General features: G+C 42.1%; 1 protein-coding gene across 1 annotated transcript in view; it reads right to left on the reverse strand.

Annotated features, from left to right (window-relative positions):
* COL22A1 (collagen type XXII alpha 1 chain) overlaps positions 1–23,143 on the reverse strand; it is a 241,495-nt gene that overhangs the window by 204,631 nt on the left and 13,721 nt on the right. Inside the window, exons 2-3 of the mRNA XM_071421854.1 lie at positions 9,538–9,702; positions 4,881–5,447 (exon numbers count right to left, since the gene is read on the reverse strand). Coding sequence (XP_071277955.1) covers positions 4,881–5,447; positions 9,538–9,634 — 664 coding nt within the window. The 5' untranslated portion in view covers positions 9,635–9,702. The remainder of the gene's footprint in view (positions 1–4,880; positions 5,448–9,537; positions 9,703–23,143) is intronic.

The raw sequence follows: 23,143 nt of genomic DNA on the forward strand, positions 1-23,143 counted from the left end.
CCTCTTGATGAACTGAGGATTGATTGTCTAAAAGGTGGTGCTGGACCGAGAGTTGGTGATTTGAGGAATAGGTGTATTGTGTTGGGAATTTGATGGGGGGAGGAGGAAATGCATTTGTGAGGTTTTCATTTTCCCTGTGTGTGTGTTCCTTTTTATTTGTAGTTGTAGTGTAGTTAATAAAGTTTTGTTTTCTTTCTTCCCTAAGTAGGAGCCTGCTTTGCTTATTCCTGGTCACATCTCACAGCAGCTACCAGGGAGAGGATATCTTCATGGGGGCACTGGCATTGTGCCAGTGTCAAACCATGACAGACCCTTCACCAGCTTTGATGCCCTTCTTTGGGCATGCAACATTTAAATGATGTGGAGATTACACAGTGCCAGAACAGAGCTGTAGTTATGATCTGGGAGAACAATCACTGCTTGATCTGTGGAGAAAGTGAGGGGCAACCAGCAGCCACAGATCATCCACAGAGTTCAAAGCTGCCTGCCAGACACCAGCTCTGGAACCATTTCTCTCTAAGCTGGTGATGACTGGGCCGAGTGGAAAATTAGATCTGAGAGTTTCAGACATTTGATTTGAAAATAAAAGGTTCTGTAAGAGAAAAAGAATATCTGAATATCTCTGCTGTGCTTCCAGGAGCCAAAAGATACCATACAGTCCCTCAACTAAATGGCAGAAGATCACCACTAAACAAACATTTTGTCTCCTGACATCCATGAAAAGTCTTTTTTTTTCCCTTTAGTTTCAAGTAAAGGAGAAATCAGTTGGAAATTCTGTCACAGACCTTTCATGCCTTCACAGAAAGCTGCAATTAGCCAGCAAACGTGGTGATGAAAGGTTGAGTGATCCCGTGGTCTGTACCATGAGTGATTGCTGGAAGATGGAGATGTTACAGCGCTTGAGAAAGGCACCAGGACAGCTGTGGGAGTGCAGCATCAAGAAGCAGCAGGACACATCAGAGGTGACATCATCTGGGTCACTGCCCAGATGCAGCTTTTTAAAAAGCAGCAGTTGTCTGCTGAGCTTTTAGCAGACTTCCAAAGCCATCTCATCTGAAAGCCACTAGATTTTCAAGTGATGGTCAAATTCTTAGTATCTGCACTTAATCTGGACATCTTCTTAAGCAGCAAAATGTGGAATATATCCTTAGGTATTGATATGTTCCAATATTTCAGTACTTTTGTGAGATTTGACTGTACTGGTAAGGAAGTGTCAATTAGGAGTCTGTTAGGAAGTGTCAATCAAAATATGGCAATTCAAATGCCTACCCTTTGTCATGGTCTCTGTGCATGAGGTATTTTTAGCACTTAAGGCCAAAAAGAAACAGCTTGCTGTTCTTCTGTGAATATATCATGAACCTGGGCAAAGACAACCTCAAAAAAGGACATTTCTGAAGCTTTCAGACTATCCTTTTGATGGATGTTCAAGGTGTTGCTTTGAAGGCTGGAAGCCCTTCATCATCAGTAACAGAATAGGGGTAGCATATGTCTTATATTTTATGCACTTCATACACTACCCAAAGTCAACAAAGACATGTAAAAATAGAAATATAAATGTTTTGAATCATCTGGACATGCGACTGCTTTTGATATCTTATCACAGACCTCACTAAATCAACAGAAATCAATGACAAACCATTGGTACCAACTCATTATTAGAAGAATTCAGCCTCATCTCCTTTTGTTTGCAAAGTATCTGAGATTCATGTGATGACAGTCCTTTGGTCTAGTATATTTTTAAATATTCCATAGCTGCCTGTTGTTATCCCTACAACATATAAGCAGGAACTGTATTTAGGAAACATGTAGCATCTCTGGAATTTTTAGCAGAATGTATCTCTCCTGCTTTCCTGTGAAAGCATCACCCATTCTTGCCAGCCAACTATAGTCCAGAATGTAATGGAGATGTGTGGCAAAAATATCTCCCCTTGCCACAATGTCCTACTGAGCAGACATGGGGTTTGGTTTTTGTTTTTTTTTTGATTATGCTATGCTTACTGCCACAAGATCAAATGAGAGCTAAAATGCTATTAATGCCCTCAATGACATCTTCTTAGCAATAAATTCAGTCAAATATAGCAAGATGGAATGACAGAGTCTAGGCCAGATGTCCAGGGAGACCTGAGACAAGCAATTCTGAACAGCTGCTGGCATGAAATCCAGCATTTGCAACACTTCACAACCCTTCACATTTCAGTAGCAGTACCAGGGCTGGAGGACTCATCAGTGGTCAGTACAAAAAAATCTTCCTCCCATTTCCACCCTTTGATTCATGTGTCTCCCTGGAGCTTACACAGGATTATGTCTATTAAAACCAGAGCCTGGCTGTGGCAATATATGCTTTTGTCTCAGGATGTGCACAAAATAAACAGCAGTTTGGCATGAGCCCTGCTCACATTTTCCACCCACCCCGTGGTTTTTATGTTCATGTCTTATGCAGAGCTGTCATCAAAACCACTCAAAGTTAACTGCAACAGCTATTAAAAGTTTGATCTTCTAAGCATGTAGAAGGCCCAGCCATCACAGTGAACTGCTTTCCTGTCCCTACTGCATTAGCATGGAATTTAAAAGTGGTACATGCACAAGAAATCACTTGGTCTTGTTCTCCATCTCCATTCTCTCATCCCCCAAAACATTTCTACCTCACACATGCAGGTAACAAAAAAAGTAACTGATCTCTAATAGAATATTTCTGCTGGAGGTGCTCTCATTACCTCATCCTCTGTTTCAGCAAGATTTTCATGGTTTTTTAGACCTGATCTAAACATCATGCCTCTTAAAAGCTTTCTGCATGCAAAGCAATAAACTAAATAAGTATAATAACACCGATTCTGCTAAAGAGCACCTTTTCTGTTTTAAATGCAGGAGGAAAAAATCAGGGAAGACTTTGGGATTGTGTATTTAAGGGTAAAAACTTACAATGCAGGAGAAATTGCAGTCAGAGGTGAGAAGTGGGACCATGAGAGAGGAGTAGCCCCAGTACAGAAGGAGGCTCAGGGGGTGCTCCAGGTGCCAGAGCAGATTCCCCTGCAAACCCATCCCAGCCCATGGAGAGACAGCTGTGCCCCTGCAGCCCAGGGGGGGCCATGGGGAGCAGAGATCCCCCTGCAGCCCCTGCAGGACCCCACACAGGAGCAGGGCAATGCCTGAAGGAGGCGGTGACCCAGCCCATGCTGGAGAAAACTCCTGGCAGGACCTGTGGACACATGGAGGGAGCAGCTGAGGAAGAGTGTGAGGAGTCCTCCCCCCAGGAGGAAGGAGCAGCAGAGATGTGCTGAACTGAGCACAGCCCCCATTTCTCACTGAGCTCACCAGTGCAGGTGGAAGCAAACACCTTGGGGAGTGACTATCATCCAGGATGAAGGATGGTCCTTTGCAATCCAAGGAGAGGGGTTATGCTGGCCTGTGTGGACACTGGGTGGGCTCAGAAAGCCACAGACAGATGGTTTTTTCTCTGACAGGCAGGTAAAAGATTTCTTTGAGCAGGCAACAAATGATGTCCCAGGTACAAAGCAGAGTAAACACTTGCTTTGGAAAAGGAAAGTAAGAGAATTGCAAAAGAAAATCACATTTTTGGTGTTCAGCAGCTGCAACAGGAGGTTGTTTGAGTTGGTCAAGTGTGCCAGTTGGAAGAGTTTACCATTTTCTACTAGAGCCCAGATGTGTGTATGATTACATAAGATTTTCACAGAAAAAAACCAAGCTCCTTCAGTCTGCATAGCTTACAGTTATTATTCCCCATGACTTCCATTTGTATTGGGATTACATCCTCCATTACCCATTTATGTTTAGGCTAAAAAAGCAGAACCATCTTGATATTGCTGGGTAATGTCAACTAGACTCTGCCTGCTTGCACTTGTCACTCCTTAAGGACTCTACATAAACCCAGAGCTTTTTTTCTTACAAAGGGAGATTCCAGAAAGCAATAACAGATCTTCACAACATCAGCTACGAGGCCTGCTCACAGTAATCAGAACAAACACTGCAAAAAGCAGCAAAACCAGGCATTTTTCATGGAGTCACTAAGAACAAGAGAGGGAATTATCAGTGGTGGAAGAGCAAGCTGTGTGATTGCTGCTCCTATTTAATTGCTGGGAGATAGCAGCCACAATGCCATTCCCATCCTCTTCACCAAGGAGCTGGAAAATAAAGGTCATTTATGCAGTGCAAATACCCCACACTTTTCTCCATTAAAAGTCATTCAAAACATCACCAATGCTTATGCTGTTGGCAGCCAGAGCACTAGAGAACACCATTTGTCAGTAGAGTTGAGATGCTGAGAGGCAGAAAAGCATAAACATCCCTTTGCTTCCTTAAGGATCATCCCCAGCAGCACCCAGAGCATTCTCTCCAAAGTACAGTGCTAGAAAATAAAGGGGAAAAAGGTCCTATGCAAAGTAAACCAAAATCTGGATATAAATAAGATGTCACTATTCATATTCAGTAGTCCAAATTATTATAAAGTATTTGAACTATATCAGAGCCAAAAGTTAATTCATGGTTTACTCTGGAAGCTGACCTATAGTTAGTGCTGTCTTCCCAGAAAAACCCATCACATCTCCTGTAGTAAAATCATAGAATCACAACATCAGAGAATACTTTGGGTTGGAAGGGCCCCTAAAGATCACCTAATTCCAAATCCCTGCCCTAAGCAGTACTCCACTAGATCAGGCTGCTCAAAGCTGCAGCCAACCTGGCCTAAGAGATCCTTCAGTGATCTCTTACTGAGTGGAGCTGGGTAGAACACATGAAAATAAAGAAGTATAAGCATGAAAGAAAACAATCATACCTTTTCATATCTACATGAAATTAGCATATCTAATATTCATATCCATGAACTGAACCTATTCTAATTCTGCAGAAAGGAAAGCTCTACTTACTCTCACAGAGACGCCTCCTCAGCTTCCCCCGAATTTTATCGATGGCGTTGTAATCAGAGACATGAAACACGTGAGCAGACTTGGGCTCTGAAGCAATCTCATCAAGTTCCTCTTTTAAGGCTTCTCCAACACCCACAGCAAAAATCCTAATCCCAGCCTGATGGGCTGCAGTGGCTGGATCCAAGACAAAATCCTGGCTCCTTCCATCAGTCAAAAGGATGGCCACTTTTTTAACAGTTCGATCACTAAGTCTCCCACCAGCTTCTTTGGAAAAACTGTAGGTGGTGATGTACCTGAGAGCATCTCCAGTGTTGGTGTTACCCCCATAGTACTGAATCTGTCGTGCAGCCTCTTTGATCTCCTCACGGGTTTTGTACTTGCCCAGGTCGAACTCCGTGGTCGGCCGATCGCTGTACCGCACCACCCCCACTCGGGTCTTGTCTGGGCCAATCTCAAAGGTTTCCACCAAATTGGACACCCACTGACGAACTTTCTCAAAATCTTCTTTCCCAACGCTGGAGGAGGCGTCCAAGAGGAAGACAAGGTCGTAGTGAACACTCTTGCAACCTGCAGGAGAGGCAGAAAACATTTTTAATGGGGAGATGAATGCAGACATACCAAACTTCCCTCGACACAGCTCCCTAGTGAGCAGTTTGGAGGAGGCAGCAAACCCTCTCCCTATCTAGCAGAGGAAGAGCAGATTCCCAACCCTTCTTCCTTGTGATTCACCTCAGCAGTTTCAGGAAATCTACAGAGCAGCACAGACTTGGCTTTGAAATGCAAACCCTTTCCATTCCTCTGCTTCTAACTCCTTCTGCTCAATCCTTCAGCTACACCCCTGCATGAAGATATTTTTCTCTGACTTCATTGCAGTGCCTTTGCTCAGGCAGTGCTCTGAAATGACCTGGACAGATCAAAAGCCCTGTCCTTGACCTTGCCTATGCCAATCCTGACCCTGAGTAATGAAACTTTCATTTCCCCTCTTGCATTAATGTTATGATTCATTTATGCTTAGCTAGAAGCAGTTCTTTTGCCCAGCATGATATGTTGATGTAGCAGGTCTGTAACAAGATTATTTCAAATTTGAGGATTTCTGCCACTGTCTATTGACTAAAGGATGACTTACTGAATTTTAGAATGTGTCCCTCAATAACAAAGGGCAGCCTGCCTTGTAAGGGAAAAGTTCACTTAGCCCCACAACCATCCCTTTGCCTCCAGCCATGATATTTGCAATGTGAGGCCTGTATAATCCGAACCAAAAAGCTATTTTAATTGCAACTTGCTTGCCCTGTATCAATCCAGACTGGTTGCATATTTGTCAGACACTTGCCAAAAAAAAGCAGATCTCTCAGGAGATGTTTCTTAGCTGTTTCTGGATACATGCAAGTTGGGAAACAGCAGGTCCATAAAAGTGCTACTGATGCCCAAGAGTTATCAATATAATGCCCCAACTGGACCAAATGTGTATAGAGATGCTTCTATTTATTTAAACCAGTTTTATAGACACAGAGTTTTAAGACTGAAAGCTGCTCCACAAAGTCAGTTTGGTCACAGCTGCCAACCATTGCTTCTCCAGAAGTTCTTGTCTCACCTTGTCTCAAAAAGTGCAACTGCATGTTTGACCAGTGGTAAAGTTACACATTTCCTACTGAATTCCAGCATTTGAACCTAGGTCACAGATTCTTCTCCCACACTCAGATTTTGACACAAATTAGCTCTGGATCTTTTTGCTCATCCCAGGGTTGTCACCCTGCCTGGAATGGAAGATTTCCACAGCAGCCCATGGCTCTGGAAAGGAAGGAGTGAATAGCTCAGCTGCACAGAGAGGATTTGCCTTCAGAAAAAAGTGTTATAAAAGAGTAGGTCAGTGCTCAAGGCATTACATGATGACCATGAGAGTGATTGGATGTACACCTGGAGTGTGGCAGGTGATGAGAAAGGAGCATCACCTGCTGCTGTGTTGACTTCTGTAGCAGAGCACATCCCAGCACATCCCAGCTGCTGCAGGACATGTGGGAACAACCTCTGCACATGGGACTGGGATCACATTGGGACCAGCCCATCCACAGGGGATCAACCTGTTGTTGTGGTTTAACCCCAGCTGGCAACTGAGCACCACACAGCCCCTCACTCACTGCCCTCAGCAGGACTGGGGGGAAGAGAATTGGAAAGGTGAAAGATGGAAAACTCATGGGTTGAGAGAAGAAAGTTGAAATGAAATGAAATAAATAATAAAATAAAATAAAATAAAATAAAAATTAAGTTGTAATGAAACGCAAAATAACAAAGATATATAAATAAAACCCAAGAAAGAGGAGTGATGCAAATGAAAACAGTTGCTCACCACTGACTGAGTCACAGTCTCCAAGCAAGAGTCTCCAGCCAAGTGTCCCCCCAGAGTTTTATTTCTGAGCATGATATGGTTTGGGATATCCCTTTGGTCAGTTGGGGGCAGCTGTCCCAGCTTTGTCCCCTCCCAATTTCTTGTGCTCTCCAGCCTCCTGGCTGGTGGGGGAAGGAATGAAAAAGGCTTTGGCTCAGTGTGAGCTCTGCTCAGCAGTAACAAAAACATCCCTGTGTCATCAACACTGTTTCCAGCACAAATCCGAAGCACAGTCCCTGAGCAGTTACTGTGAGGAAAATTAACTGTGTCCCAGCCAAAACCTGCATGTGGGACTGTGTTCTGTGATGGCACTTTGTGAGTGAGGGAGTGCTTGTCTCTAACTCCAGAGCAAGAAAACCTGTCTGGGAAAACTCTCTCCAAGGCAATCTGAGGCTGGAGATGATGGTTTATACCATTTTATGTTATGGCATGCAAGTTACAGCTGTGAATATCAGCTGGGCTCTCAATTGTGGTTCTGCTTGATTTTTGGGGAATATAAAAGGTAAAAAAATTAACAGTAAAAGGTAAGAAAGAAACTTACACTTCCCCACCTTGCCTCCTTCCTAAATTCATTATTATATTAATCTATTCTGGCTGAAAGATGTTAATTAGGTGAGACTAAGTAGAGATCAATACCCACAAGACCTTCCTGTTACTTATTTTAATGACTCTCAGCAGGTGAGACAAGAGCAATTTCAAAACAAACAGGACAGACAGAATGAATCCTGTCTGTGTTCAAGGGCAATGAGGCTTAAAACAAGGGGGAGTTAAGGTTTAAAAAGTGTTGCCTACTCAAGGCAGTATTGCAGGGAGGAAAAACATGGTATTTCAGGATCATTTTTTTTTGCATTGGTGATTCTTTGCTTACAGACCTGGTGGCAGTGAGATGAAGTGCTGCAGAAATGCTTTTAGTAAATATTAATCTACATTTTCAGCACTTTAATGTCCACTGCTAGACAAAATTGATTGTTTTCCAAGAATGCCATAACAGTACTTTTTACTGGCAGAAACAATTCCATTTGTGTTAAGGGAATACGGGAGATAGCTCATAGAAAGCAAAATTTCAGTTTTGTAATTGCAGAAATGCTCTCTGGGAGCATGATTCAAAGAGTTGTGCTCATCTACTCAGACACTGAACCAACTGTTTTGCAATATTTCCTTTAAAAATAGTTCACAAACAAGCCATAAGCCCAAAATTATTTAAAGTAAGCACAGAATGAACATATAAATGGCTTCACTATATTCTGCCTGTGACAGGTCCAGAAGCAGGAAAAAAAGTGAGATTTCACTTTGTTTGGTTACTAGGTATTTATTTCTGGTAAACTTCACCCAAAAAAACTATAGAGAGATCACATAAGAAAGCTGTAAAGCAGCTATTCCTTAAACTGAAAAAGGTCTAAAAAAGCCTTTCCTTTCTTCTAAATTATCCAAGCCCACAGAATAGCAGCTTTCCTAGAAAAAGAGACAGAAAATCTTCATCTCAAAATGCCTTTGGACTCTTATAAAAAAAAATGTGTGGGTCTACAACCATTTTTAATTTGAGGTATGGCATCACTGATGTCAGATACATCTTCTTGCTGCTACACAAGAACCAACGTGTCTTTATCAAGGATCCCTGTAAGAATAGTCCCTGAGCTACACCATCCTCTAATGCACTCAGTAGCATTTGGGAGAGAGTGTTCATGAGCCCAGGCCAAAAGCTGTGCCAGAGACCATGCTAATAACCAGACAGGAGAGAAACATAGAATCCTAGAGTCATTTAGGTTGGAAAAGACCTTTAAGATCATGAAGTTCAACCATTAGCCTGGCATTGTTAAGTCCATCCATGTCCCTAAGCACCACATCATCGTATCCCTCAAGTGTCTGGAATCAGAGGAGGACATGAACCGTGCCCTGGCCCTGTTTAGCTCGCAGGAAAGTCCCAGCCAGGCAGAAGATTCACCAGGTCTCATCTGACACTCACAGGAGGCGATGGAAGAAGTGATCACCTCCATGCCATGTGGGGTAGATGGAGCACATCCAGAGCAAGCTGTGGTGAGCTGCTCCTCTTGGTGTGGGCAGCTGAGCTAAACTTTCTACGCCTGCAGCAGAACCAAAGACCCCAGGTAAATCACAGCCTTAACCCCTGAGCTTTCTCCATCCCTAAGGCCTGTTTTACGTATTTCCAGCAGTAAATATCTTGGGTTGTTTATAGATTTCCTCCTAGAACTGATGTTTCCCACCATGGGAGAGCCCACCAGCTCGGGGGCGTGAGGCAGCGAGCGGAGCGCGTACCTGCTCTCTGTGCCGCGGCTCTCTCCCCGCTGAGCACCAACGTGACAAGAACCAGGAGCTGGGGCACACGGCACCTTCCCACCATGCACGTATCCATATCTCCTCTCTCACATCAGCTCCTTTTTTCTCCAGGGTGCGAAGCTTGCTGGAAATCCAACCCGCAGCCTAGGAAGGGAAATAAAGAGCAAGTGTTATCTCACAGCAGCGCCAACGGCAGTAATGATGCAAGGCATGAGAGCAACGTTCTGGAGAGTCGCCTCCTCTGCCTGTCATTTTACTTGACTAGACATAAACTGCTCAGACAAAGAGGCAGGAGTTCACCTACTTTTCAAAAGCCATACTCGTTCACTGGCTCTATTCACTGTGAAGCAGCTGAATGGAAACAGGAGAGAGATTACCAGATTATTATACTTTAATTGAGCCCACTGCCAACTACACAATCAGCGCACTGGAGTGGAAACCATTCCTGGCCTGGCCCTCCCACGCATTCATCATTAGGAGATACACAACACAGAGCCCAGATACAAACCACTACAAATCACACACACAACCCGTTGCCACTTCACCCATCACTGCTTTCAGTTCTGGAGCCCCAAAACTGACAAATGCTAAAAATACACCACTGTTTTCATGCATGTATTTGTTGCCATTACTCCTTCTCTGCAGGGGTAAACTCAGCAGTTTCAAAACATCTTTCCCCTTTTTAGCTTAAAGATGTACAAAAGCTCAGGGTTATCTTCAATATAAGGTCTTTGGTTTGGGTTGACTTTGAGTGAAGTCACTGAAGTCAGAAGGTATGGTAAGAAGCCAGGCAAAGTGGCTGAGCTGTTAAAAGTTAAGTTGTGCTTTCTAACACTAGATCAACACTTTAAAAAAATCTGTTATTGGTCTTGTTTTATTATTTTTTATTATATCATAAAGTCATTGCAGTTTGATCTACTGTTTGCAGACCCAGAAGGCAGCAACCAGCTTCCGCTCTGCAGCTCTCACTGCCTGAGGCATTATTTTCAAAAACTTTTTCCCATCTCCTCATTCTTTCTTTTCCTCTTTAAGGATTCTAATGATTTCTTTGTCCATTTTCTTGGGGAAGTTGTGCCTTCTCAGTCTTTTAACATGCACGTCTGCTTCTCACTGTTGATAGCTGGGTAGAAGTCATGAAGGGGACACTGTCTGATGTAGTTCATTGCTGCAGAGTCAATTATGCCTTCTAGGGTATTTCTTTTCAAAGCAATAAGGTTCTGTGGGAATCACAGACAGGAAGAATGGTGGCGTCAGCATTTGTTCAAAACCCGTTTTGATCAGTCAGATGTTGGGCCTATCTCTACCATGTATCTCAGCATGTTGTGCTGGTTTAGGAAATTAAAAAGGGGAAAAAACTTTATGAAGTTGTCAAGATGTTGCTATAAATTCTTATCCCCACAAAAAATACAGGCTCTTTCCAAAAGATAAAAAAACAGGTTATTTTCAGAAGTCTGTATCCTATGCAGACAAGGAGAAAAGCAATACATATAATAAACCATTCACTGTAAATAACATTTGGAAGTATCTGCCAGCAGTGGAATATAAATACAAGAAAGATTAAAAAAAACCCATATTTATTCATGTACCAACCCTAAATACAAAGGACACAATCAGGTGCTGTAGTTTGCACCTCAGCCAGACGATGTCCCTACCAGACAGTGAGGTGTTCAGGTTTGAGCCAGCTGGAAAAGGCTGCAGGGTAAAAAAGGCATGAAAATACCACTGTGCCCTACAGGAGTTAGAATTTCCTTCTAAATAAGCACGTTATTGAAATACCAATCAGGCAGCCGCCTGCAGAGGGATCAGGACAGGCATGACTTAAAATATCTGTGGGAGCCTTCAGCCCAAGGTTTCTGCTCCCCTGGATTTTTTTAGGAAACATTGTTTTTGGGTACAAGTGATGGGACAGCAGGTTTGTGGCAGCAGCAAGAGCTGGGAAACCAGATCTGCCAAGAGACATCCTGCACTTCCAGCGCCGAGCTCAAAATGTCCTTGCTCCATATCTGGGCTTGCACGGCTGTGAAGTTTTATAAATACATTCTTAAAAACAGTCTTGGCCAGCTGCTAACCCACAGCAGGCCAGGATAAAAGGAGCAGAGCACCAGCTGGTGTCAGTCAGCAGAACAACCCGGGCCCTGTGAGCAGCAGATGCAGCTCGGTGGATGGGGCTCACTGGGTGCGTGTGGGATTCCACCCCAGCAGAAGAGCTTCCTCCATGGCCAGGCCTGAGGGCTCTGTCTCTAAGGGCTCATTCATCTCCCCTCCTTGCCAAAACACTTCAAGGACTCATTTCTGCATTTTGACTGCTGCAAGGTGTCTCAGAGCAGCCATTTAGGCTAAAAATAGTGGGGAAGAAAAAGCCACAAATCAAATCAGAACATCTGCTTAAAATCTATAATCGTAACTTGTGGTGGCTTTAATACACATTTATGGTTCAATATTATTCTTGTATTCAGGCCAAAATATATAATTTTATCCACTTTTATAGCACAAAGAATTGAACCAAGTCTCTTAACTTGCAACTACTTTATGTACAAATATACCAGTGACAGAAAATTGCCCCTTTCACATAAACAGGACCCATGTCATGGCAATGAAGTCTTCAGAGGTGTTATAAGAAAGGTTGGAAATAAAATATTTTTAGCTATGGGTTTTCCACACTTGTTTCTTTCCCACCTCAGTCAGTCACTGTGCCCAGTTTGAAATTGCAGCAGCTGATTGCTATTTATTTCCCTTTCCAGGAGAAAAGGTCAAAAAGGAGCCAAAATTGAGACAGTTTAGTTTTCAAAGTGATCCAAGACTAAGAATTTCTCTATGTTTAACCCTATTTCCAAATGGCCAACATGGATTTTTTTTTAATTACTATTATTTTTAGTTCAGCCTATCATGTGGGAATAATTTTGCTCAAAGAGGCCTAAGTCAATGTACATCATTTAAAAATATCTCCCATTTTCTTTTTATTTCACAAACACCACTTTGGGATTCCCTTGTGATGCATTAAGGGATATTGCAAAAACAACTGACAAATCCTATCACGTCCAAGTTTATTACTGAACTGTGGACTCTGCGTCTGTCTTTTTAATAGTTTAATGGGAAAAAATGGAGTGAATACTTCTGGCTACATGCAAACATGATGTGGGAATGGCATCCTGGCTGGGAAGTTGGTGAATGTTAGAGTGAGCTCTCTACACTCGAAATACAAGCACAGCATAAAGCTATTCATACCATCTCACAGCTGAACAAACAATATGCAAAAGATAGGTACGAGTTCCATATAACTTTCAGCTTCAGGATGGCTTTTTGGGGGGGTTAGTGTAGAGTTTTAGGTCAGTTGGAATCCATGGTAAGGTCTCTCTAGTTTTGAACAATAAGTAAATACTCTTTGTGGAATGCAGGGCAAAAAAACATCAATTAAAAAAAAAAAAGAGCCAAAGGGGAACTTGGATTTCTCATCTCAACACTGCAAATCAGGAGACAAGGATGAAAAATGTTTTTGTGCAAAATGAGAAGCAAAATTGTTTGTTTAGGAGTGGCATCTCAAAAAAATAAAAGGAAAGACACAGAGTGGGGCAGACACAGGGAATGTGGCAGAGAAGAAAACTTCATGGCACTTCTAGGAGAAGCAATTTGCAATGGCTCTGGATATACCCTATCTCAGCCTCTCCAGATACTGCTCTTCTGTCCTGGTTTGAGAGATGTTTTGCCACAAACAGCAAAACTCACATGAGTTAGAGATGGAAAATCACAGAACACTTTCTCTGATCTCCTTCATTCTTCAGAGCAGTGATTCAGCCACAAATATTCATAAAACAAAACAAAATAAAGCTGGAGTCACAGTAAGATGAGCATTTCAGGAGTGTGATTTAATAAAACTTTTTCTACCTCATGTGAGCAAAAGTTCAAAGACCCTATAGGGACAGAACAAAGACCACTAAATCAAAGTTAAATGTTAAAAGTATGCCCAGTTATGTACTTTAGACTCCTCATTAAAATATTCGAGCTCTTGCTTGCATATTACTAAATTACACCACTGAATTGTTTGTCTTACTGTTAAATTCAAGGGGGGCTGATTCTATTATTGTGCTTGATTTCATCCATTCGTCTGCTGCCACTGAACATCACCATATGCCATATAAATGTTGTAACTATGCTGGCATTCATAATGTGATTTTAAATGTCTTTGGTATGCTCCTCTGAAGAAGAGGTTAGCTGGGGGTGAAAAAGACAGTGTCCAATTATACAGCTTTTCACACACACACAAAAAAGAAAAACAAATATAAAACCCAGCACACTAATACATCTGACATCTTAGTAGAGTCAGCTTGTTGATTGTGCTTCTTCCAACTACTGAACTAAGCAATTTAATTATCTAAATTATTGCTGATATGAGCAGGAAGCCAACTGTATAAAAGAGAGATGGGACTTTCTTCCCTGCTGATCATCCCATGGGTCGTATATCTTTGTTCAATGATTTTTAAAGAAATTATCCGATGGCATTTCTGGAAGATCTGCATCTTCCCAGGCCTGATCCAAAGCCAACTGCAGTTAATGAAAAGAGGAACATTGATTTCAGTGGACATTGTTTAAAAACCCATGTGAATAATAGAGCAGAAAATTCTCTGCTAACACCAGAGCTATTCCTGAGGTACTTTGCTCAACTACAACTGAGCCCAAGTCTGCTGAAATCAAGGAGGAGAGTGTCAGCAGACCCACAGTATGCTGTGATGAAGCCATTCGTGCACCCTGCTAGCAAAAAACTCTTCAACATCTGCTCTAAGTGCTGGTGAGGCTGCAGGTGGTGGGACATTTCTTCTCTTCATTTGCAATGATAGAATCACAGAATTGTTTGGGTTGGAAGGGAACTTCAGGATGATCTCATTACAATCCCTGCCATGTCCAGGGACACCTTCCACTAGACCAGGATGCTCAGGGATCCATCCAGCCTGGCCTTGAACACCTCCAGGGATGGGGCAGCCACAGCTTCTCTGGGCTACATCTCATTTTAAGAGCAACTTCCATCCCAATCCCTAAAAAACTGATCAGATCCAGAGTGATGGTTAACATGAATGTGAGCCAAGGCAGTTTTTCGGCTTTATGGGAGATGAAATAGGGCAGTGGGAAGGATCAGCAGACCATTCCATCCCATCGATTTGTTTGCCTTTGCTGAACTCTATTACTGCCCTGAAGCACTTGGTGCTGGAACTGCCCAGGCCCATGAATGATTAATATTGCTGCAATTGGAAGTGTTTGATTGTGCGAGAAATAAAGTACATATTGATAACTTAGGAGGGGAAAAATAATACATGGCCGTTCCCTCAGTGATAGGTACCTGTCCAGGAGACACAACAAAACAGGAGTTGAGTGGAAAAAATCCTAAAAGGGAGCATAGCCAAGAGTCCTAGAGGGCCATGAAGCACACTCCAAGGATTAACTCAACATTGGCATTTCCTAATTTGCAGCCTGCGAAATGTTCCTTTAACCTTTGTGGTGCTGCACGTGCACACACACAAGGAACCCTGAGGCAAGGTCAGAATTAGAATACAGCTACTCTTGACTCCTTAACCTATGCTTGGATCAGGCATTCCACAAGTTGACCCCTCATAAATGCATTTACCACAGACGCTTTAAAACAAGCCCTTACTGGTTGTCTGCCAAATCCCTGCTATTCTAAAACATCCTCACTGCTAGAAGAGGACTTTGCAGGGTATTTTTGCCTGCTGCAGCCATGCAGTGCCTGCAGGCTGAAACCTTGAGGCAATATCCCAAGTATAACTTTTCAGTGTTTTGCCCAGAGGAAGTAACTCCAGATTTAAGTTGTACTCTTGCATATCAAGCTTAGAAATCTTTCTAATGATTGTCCAAGAAAACCCCAAGGTAATCTACAATCAAAATCTGTGACAAACTCTCCCTTTGGCTTTGGCATCATTGACCAGACTGTCAGGAAAATCTCCACTGCACGCTATGAATTAATGCGTTTATGGACCAGCCAAGTCCATAATGGGTGACCCCTTCTCACTTCAGCTAACAAGGAGTTTGAATTTAAATAGAAATTCTAAATCTAAAAGGCTGGTTCTGTAAAAAACACAGTTGCTCAAGCATCCTGGTAAGCCTTACTGAAATAGTTATCAAGGAAAAGACCCATGGGAAGTGTCTCAGAGACTGAAGGGATTAGAAGAGCTGATAAGAAGAGGCTGATAAGGGGAAGCTTTGCACATCTGATCTGGGAAAACAGTGCCTGAAAACAGAGTTTCCCAAGAGCCAGGCACCAGCACCTGTAGCACTTGTACTGACAGCTTCTCTCACCATGTTTATTTACTCACTGGCAAAGGCAGGAAGAATGTCTTGAACTTGAAACTGAAGCATTGGTCCAATACTTCAAGATGCTTTAAAGAAAATAAAGCAAAGTAGCTTCTCAGGGCTGCATTTTATTTGAATTTTTTTCAAATAAATTTTTCCCCTTAATTGTTACTTACTTTCCTCTGCAAAGCTGTAGCCTCTTTAGCATGGACCAGGGAACTAGCAACAGAAAAGGATACTCAGAGGTTGATTGACTTGTCATAATCTCATTTTTACTATCCTCTTCTAGCCCCAAAAGATTCTCAAGTATATAATTCAAGTCACATAGATTGCAAGTCAATTACAAAACATGTCGGTCGATTTTCTGCCTCTGCAGTGGCTCATCTTTTGGGATGCAAATTTACTTGAATCTTCTGGATATTAACACAATATTATTAGATACATAAAAATTTAGGAATGCTCTTGGAAGAACACACTCCAAAATACATTACCAAGTAGCAGGTGCACAGCTCAACCACCCTAATAATGATTGTATTGCACAAGGCTAAGTTAGAAAACTTTGCCCATACTTTTTTGTCTTCTTTTAAACCTAGCACAATGCTGAAATGTCTCTCATGTTGTTGCTGAAGCAGGGTTTTCAGCACACAGACCTCCTGGAAAGGGAAAATCCTGAAGGTAATACAAAGCACACTGGCTGTTTGGGGTAGTAAATAACATAATTTCCAGAGCTTCATACATTTAAATTAACCTCCACATCTGTCTGTAGGGTGTCCAGATTAAAGAGGAGTGATACAAGAAGACAAAGACCAAAATGATGTCCAGAAAAGTTATGGTAGGACCAGTTTGTGATGGAGTGGAAAATCCTGAGATTTTTCCTCAGTACTGCATGCTCAAACTCTCCTTAGTACAGTATGTATGGAGCATGCTGATTTTGTACAGGGTCACAGAACACCAGTCCTTTGGCATAAGCCCTGTAAACCTGTACTGGCAAAGTCCTACAAATCCCATTTCCTCTCAAGCAGAGGCCAAACTGTTCCAACCTACATTAGCTACTAGGAAGAAGCCTTTAACACTGAGCCCCTGAAGGCTATTCAATATGAGAGTACTCCACTCTTACAGGGCCAATTTCCTGCTTTTTATATCCTCATGGAAGTTCTTACAGCTCTTGGAATGAAATTTAATATTTTCTTTTATAGCGCAGTCGAGGATTATGTCAGTAAAAAGACCCATATGTAATGGCTTTATATAGTTAGCAAGCAGAGCTGGAGCAAGGAATCAGGATGGGGTAACAGCCTAAATCTATTTGGAAAATAGACAACATACTTTCTAACAAAGAGGAGCCTGGTGAACGCATTTCCCAGAACTCCTAACTGGGGCAAGGAAGAATTGCTCTGCATTCCTTGCTCTCTGCCTTATGATAATGGCCTGGATAACCAGAATCCCTACAAACTCCAGAAATGAGCTCATGCTCATTGTCTGTCACTCTCAGGGTTATTAACAGGGCCATGCTAATTGGATGTGTACCACACGCTCACCTACCACTTCCCAACATTCCTGCTGAACTATCCAAATGACAGAAAATTTCCCAAATACAGGAATGTGAATGCCTTCTTCTTGAACCACGTGGCTGAGTTCCTCTTCCATGTGTTCCAAAAAGATGATGGACATCTAATGTAATGAAAGTTTGTTCAGAAACAACAAGTGCATTTGATTAAGAGATTTAGTACTGCAGAGCCTTTCCATGGTCTAATTTGCATTTCCATGGTCTAATTTGACCTTTGTAATGAAACCCAGAACTCTACTGTGGACACCAACACACCAGCAAAAGTGAAGGATCTGTGAATAAAGGCCATGAAAATAAGAGGTATCTGTCATTACTTGTGGAGATACAGATAGCAGGTTTGCATCTTCAGCCCTGAACCTTTCCCTCTCCATCCAGCACTCCCAGATTTTGTATCCACTGCCTGAAACTCACCCAAGCTGAGAATCTCCATGCTCTCCTTCACTGAGGACAAGTACAGCCATTTCTATTTTAAAACACTAGAGTGAAAATGGACAATTGAACAGATATAGCAGCTTGAAGGAACCCCTTCTCTCCAGGTATTCTAGAAGCAGGCCAGTCTGTACCTCCTTGTTGCAGCAGGGCCCCAGGGTAGAAAGCAATTCACAGCTGACATTGAAACAAAGCATTTTGAGAACTGACCCAAAAAAAAAGGTGGTACTGGAACTGATGTAGGATTGCCACTTAATTTTTCATAATTGTATAATTCAAATCATTTAAGGCAGGGGCAAATCTTGGAAGCCCTAACAGCAGAACCCTAAGGTTAGACACCTTACCAGCTTAGGTGTCTGCAGAGTGGGGAGGTTGAGTGGAGAATTTAAGACTGAAAATCTTGGAAGTAACTGACTCCTTTGTAACAATCTCTTTTTGGCTCTGACCTGAAGAGTTTCTCCCTCTTATGAAAGGAGCTGGGCTAAGAGGAGGCAGGAAGAATCATCTCCTCTGACCACAAAGTTCTGCATTGTGAATGTCTTCACCATCAATACAGATTGCTATGAAATGAGAGAAATAAGAAGCATGGCCTCGGTGCAGGACAGTTTTGAGTGAAGACAAGTTGGATCTTTGATGTCTCAGCCATCTCTGCCCACCACTGTGGCCACCATCAGCATGGGACAGGCAGGTACGGGGAAAACAGGGGAGTCAAGCAGAAGCAGAATTTATCAAGTGTCAGAGATCCTAAGTCCAAGACTGAGATAAAAACCAGGCTTTACCCCTCTCAGTTTCTGAATGTGACACTCAGTAAATCACTGACTGTGAATCCTTCCATGATTTCACCATGATCCCAGCAGAAGGAGACCTGCAGGAAAATTCTGCCTTGTCCCTTTTATTGTCATTTCTGCATCCGGGGCTGTGAGTAAGATGGAAAACTAAATAAGATGGGATGGATGAATGGATGAATAAGATGAATGGATAGGGAGCAGTCCTGCCAAAAGGGAATTGAGGGTGTTGGTGGATAAAAAGATGGACATTAGACAGCAATGTGCACTTGCAGCCCTATTCAACCATATCCTGGTCTGCATCAAAGCAGAGTGGCCAGCAGGCCAAGGAAGGTGATTCTGCTCCTCTGCTCCACTCTCATGAGACCCCACTTAGAGCAAGACTGGAAGGACATTGACCTGTAAGAGCGAGTCCATTGGAGGCCACAAAGAGGATTAGAGTGATGGAGAACCTCTCCTGTGAGGAAAGGCTGAGATAATTGGAATTGTTCAGCCTGGAAAAGAAAAGGCTCTAGGAAGATATTATAGCACCTAAAGAGCTGAAGGGGGGCTTTTGTCAAGGATAATGTAGTGACAGAACAAGGGATAATGGCTTTAAGCTGAGAGAGGGCAGGTTTAGATTGGATATGAGGGAGAAATTCTTTACTTTGAAAGTGGTGAGGCGCTGGTACAGGTTATCCAGAGAAGCTGTGGATATCCTATCTCTGGAAGTGTTCAAGGCCAGGCTGGAGGGGCTTGGAGCCACCTGGGATAGTGGAAGGTGTCCCTGCCCATGGTAAGGAGGTCAGGGCTAGGTGAGCTTGAAGGTCCCCTCCAACCCAAAGCATTTTATGATTCCGTGAAAACAGAAGATGATCTGAAGACACTGAAGAGAAGTACAGCAAATAAGGGTCTGACAACAGTAAATTTAACAGGAAAAGATGTGGCTGGACAAAACATGTAAGTCATCCCTAGTTTCTTAAAGGAAGGGCTCTCTTCACCACTGTCACTCACACTGAAAGGATAAGATACAAAAACTTGTGCTCTACAGCCCACACACAGCTCTTATGTCAGGCAGCTGACAGAGGCAAGAGGGAGCTTATCACTTAGGAGCTGATAAGAGATTTGCAGCTATCCCTGAAGCACAGCTGGGTCTCCCTGTCTGTGCTTATGGCCAGGGGTGTGACAGCATCACATCAATAACTCTGATGTTGGCTGGAAGGGTTTTGGGCCATTTCAGATCTCACCCTGTCCCATCCTCTCCACTCTGCTTCCTTTCTTGACATTCTTCTCACAAGTTTCAAAAACAGCAGTGGGAGAAAAGAAAGCAAAAAGGTAAAGGATGACAACAGAAAAAAAGGAATTTTCAGATCACATGAATGAAACATTATAATTCCTAACATTATAATTTCTTCATATCTAAAATTTTCACAATTAACTGTAGGAGAAAGTGCCTCATACTGTCTCAAAAATTCCTGAAATTCCAAAAAATTTCTTCATTTCCTTTTTCTCTCTTCATATGCCATATCCTGAATTTTTATCTTAAAAGAAGAGAGAGCTATTGCATAGATAATATAGGTATCAAAGATTTTATTTGATAATTGGGGAGAAGATATTTTGAAATGGATAAGGACATAGAGTGTTTTCAGGAAAATAATAACAAAACAAAAATTCTAAAATTTGGTGGAGGAGAAAGGACATGGAAAAGTTGTAGAAATGGAAAAGAGATACCTACTTAGCCAGCAGTGCTAGAACTTAAATTAATTTTGTGCATTCCTGTACCATAAAGCTTAGTTTCAAATGGTCTCACACTGTACTCTTTTTCTTAGGACATAGCAGAGCTCTGGCTGGGATTTATCTCAATTAAGTTTGGGCTGTAGGTATCTAACTAACATTTTATGTGGTTTTATACTAAGCTCCTTTCAAGTTCATGGAGAGAAAAAAAAAAGAAAAAATCCATACCCAGATTGATTTTATCTCTTTCTCATGAGGAAGAGTAAAATAAATTAAGTACTCACAAGAAGTGATTATTTTCCCCAGACACAATGAAAGAAGCTTAGACAAAGAGCAAAGCTTTAGATATTGGTGTTCCAACAGATACCAATATTTCAGCAAATGTCTGTCTGGTCAAGGTGACATAAGAAATTCAGCCAAAAGCATCAACAGCTAAAGATGGTAAAGGTAATGATAGGAAACTTTATCAAGTTCAGATGCAGAGGAGGAATAGACTTTGCCTAATGGGGAACAGAAGATGCACAACTTGACTTCTAAACAGAAACCCCCCCTTCCTGAATGATTGTCCAAGAAAATTATCCAAGAAAAGCAGGTTTGGGAAGAAGAACCAAAATGGAGCTAGGAAAAGCAATGTCTTTTTGAACTTTAGTAGTGGTTTCCACAGGGAGAGCTTAAGAAGATTCTGTGCAGAGTTTAGTCTTGTTTCAAGTGAATTATAACAGATATGGGAACCAAAACTACAGGGCACTTCTGGATTGCCTAAAATTGTTAAACTTCACTCTGAGTTTTCTGTGTCCATGAATTGGACTGGATACAGCCAGCCCTGAGGCTCAACTGACCCAAATGCCAGCGGTGATGCTCTGCTCTCATTGACTGCAGGGAGGCTGAGGAGCCCTCACCAGAAAATAAAGGGTTCAAAAAGACCCTGAGCACTTTGGCCTTTCTACATCTGTTTTGGCATTAAACTTCCTGCTCCACTCAGGAGCAAGAAAGCACTTTGCTTTCTTTTCCTTTTGATGCCAAGGAAAATACCAAAGTACTAATACATTGCCATGGGCAGACATGCACATGAATTGACATCATATTCAGATAAGCAAATATTTTCAACACAATTGCTGTCTGAAGAGTAACTGTTTTAATCTATCTGTTGCCAAATAAACAACAAAAGAAAAAAAAAGATGAGATTGTGCTTGTTTTGCTGTTTTGTCTTTGTTAGCAAGACTGACAGCCTGTTCTTTAAGAGATAAAACAGGTGTTATAACTTGTTTTCCACAGATACATATGAGATCTAACTTGATGTGTGAAAGTTTGTCATATTCATGTCAATGTATTCAGAGACCAACATTTATTTATAGATTAGTACAGATGAAAGAGACAATAATGTGCAGTCTCACCTCCCAGCCAACATAAATCCAAAATTACTCCTAACAATCCCAGTATATCATCTCTACCTTGTTCAAAGTTGCAGTACTTTTCCTGATCTATAGAACTGTTGGTTTTGATTTGAGACAGAACATTCCCTCACTAGGACTAGAAAGCTGCTTGTGTGCTCAACTACCATCACCTGATGCACTTGATCTCTAAAATGAATGCATTCCTCTTCTGTTTGCAGTGTCATGTTTTAATCTGACACCCTTCCCTGACTTCTGAGGCCCAGAACAAGTTGCTTGACTGATGGTTAATCATGAAATAATTTTATTTTTTTCTGTACTAAGGTAAATGTGAAAGGCCATAATGCTATTAGCTGCTTCTTGGCCTAAAAATAATCCCAAACAGAGAAATAAGTAAGAAACTAAATGACAGATTAACTGAGCTGCCTCAACAATGTTTCGCTTGCACAATAAAGAGAAAAAGAAAATAAAAATTTTCAAGCTCTTTGCCTTCTTCTGCTTTGAACAGAAACTGAAAACACAGCTGGTCCTTAACAGTGCCTGGTTAAATGGAGAAAAACTAAATACAAGATTATATTATTATATTATATTATTATCTTCAACTGAGAAAAACTTTTGTACAACTACACAGCAAGTACATCAAGAAATTCTGCACAAAACCTTGCTGGTAGCTATAGCAACTGCATTCACTGTACTTTTACTGGGAAACACTTTTTAAAGCTAGGTAAGAAAGTGCATTTTTCAGCTGCTATCTTGTATCCAACTTCCAGGCTTTTTGATGCACTCCTGCTCCCCATTCAGCTTCCTCACCCCCTCTTCCACTTGGCATGCACGGCATGTGGGTTGCTGGGGTTACTCCCAAATTCAGGGAAGGAATTTTCTTTCAAAAATTCAGCAGGCTTAAATCTAAACTGCTGAACTGTGGCTTTCATTTCCAGTGAAGTTCCATGCCAGCACAAATACTTACATCTCTCAGGCAAATCAGACATCCCAGAGAATTACACTGTGAGCAATAACTGCTATATACCCCAAAATACTACAACAGGGATGGGAAAGAAAATAATCTATAAGACCTCTAATTAGCTAGGCCTGGAGAGATAAATTTTTACAGAGGCATGCAATGAGAGGACAAGGGGGTATGGCTTTAAGCTGAAGGAGGGTAGATTTAGATCAGACATTAGGAAGAAATTGTTCCCTGGGAGGGTGGTGAGGCCCTGGCTCAGGCTGCCCCAGGAGCTGTGGCTGCCCCATCCCTGGAAGTGTTCCAGCTTGGATGGGGCTGTGATAATCTGATCTAGTGGAAGGTGTCCCTGCCTAGGGTAGGGGATTGCAAACAGAGGACCTTGAAGGTCTCTTCCAACCCAAACCACTCTGGTATTCTATGATTTGCTGCATGGAAATTCTGG

This window comes from Agelaius tricolor, unplaced genomic scaffold (genome assembly GCF_023055355.1).
Source record: "Agelaius tricolor isolate 1412-34295 unplaced genomic scaffold, bAgeTri1.0.p SCAF_2, whole genome shotgun sequence".
Taxonomy (NCBI): Eukaryota; Metazoa; Chordata; class Aves; order Passeriformes; family Icteridae; genus Agelaius; species Agelaius tricolor.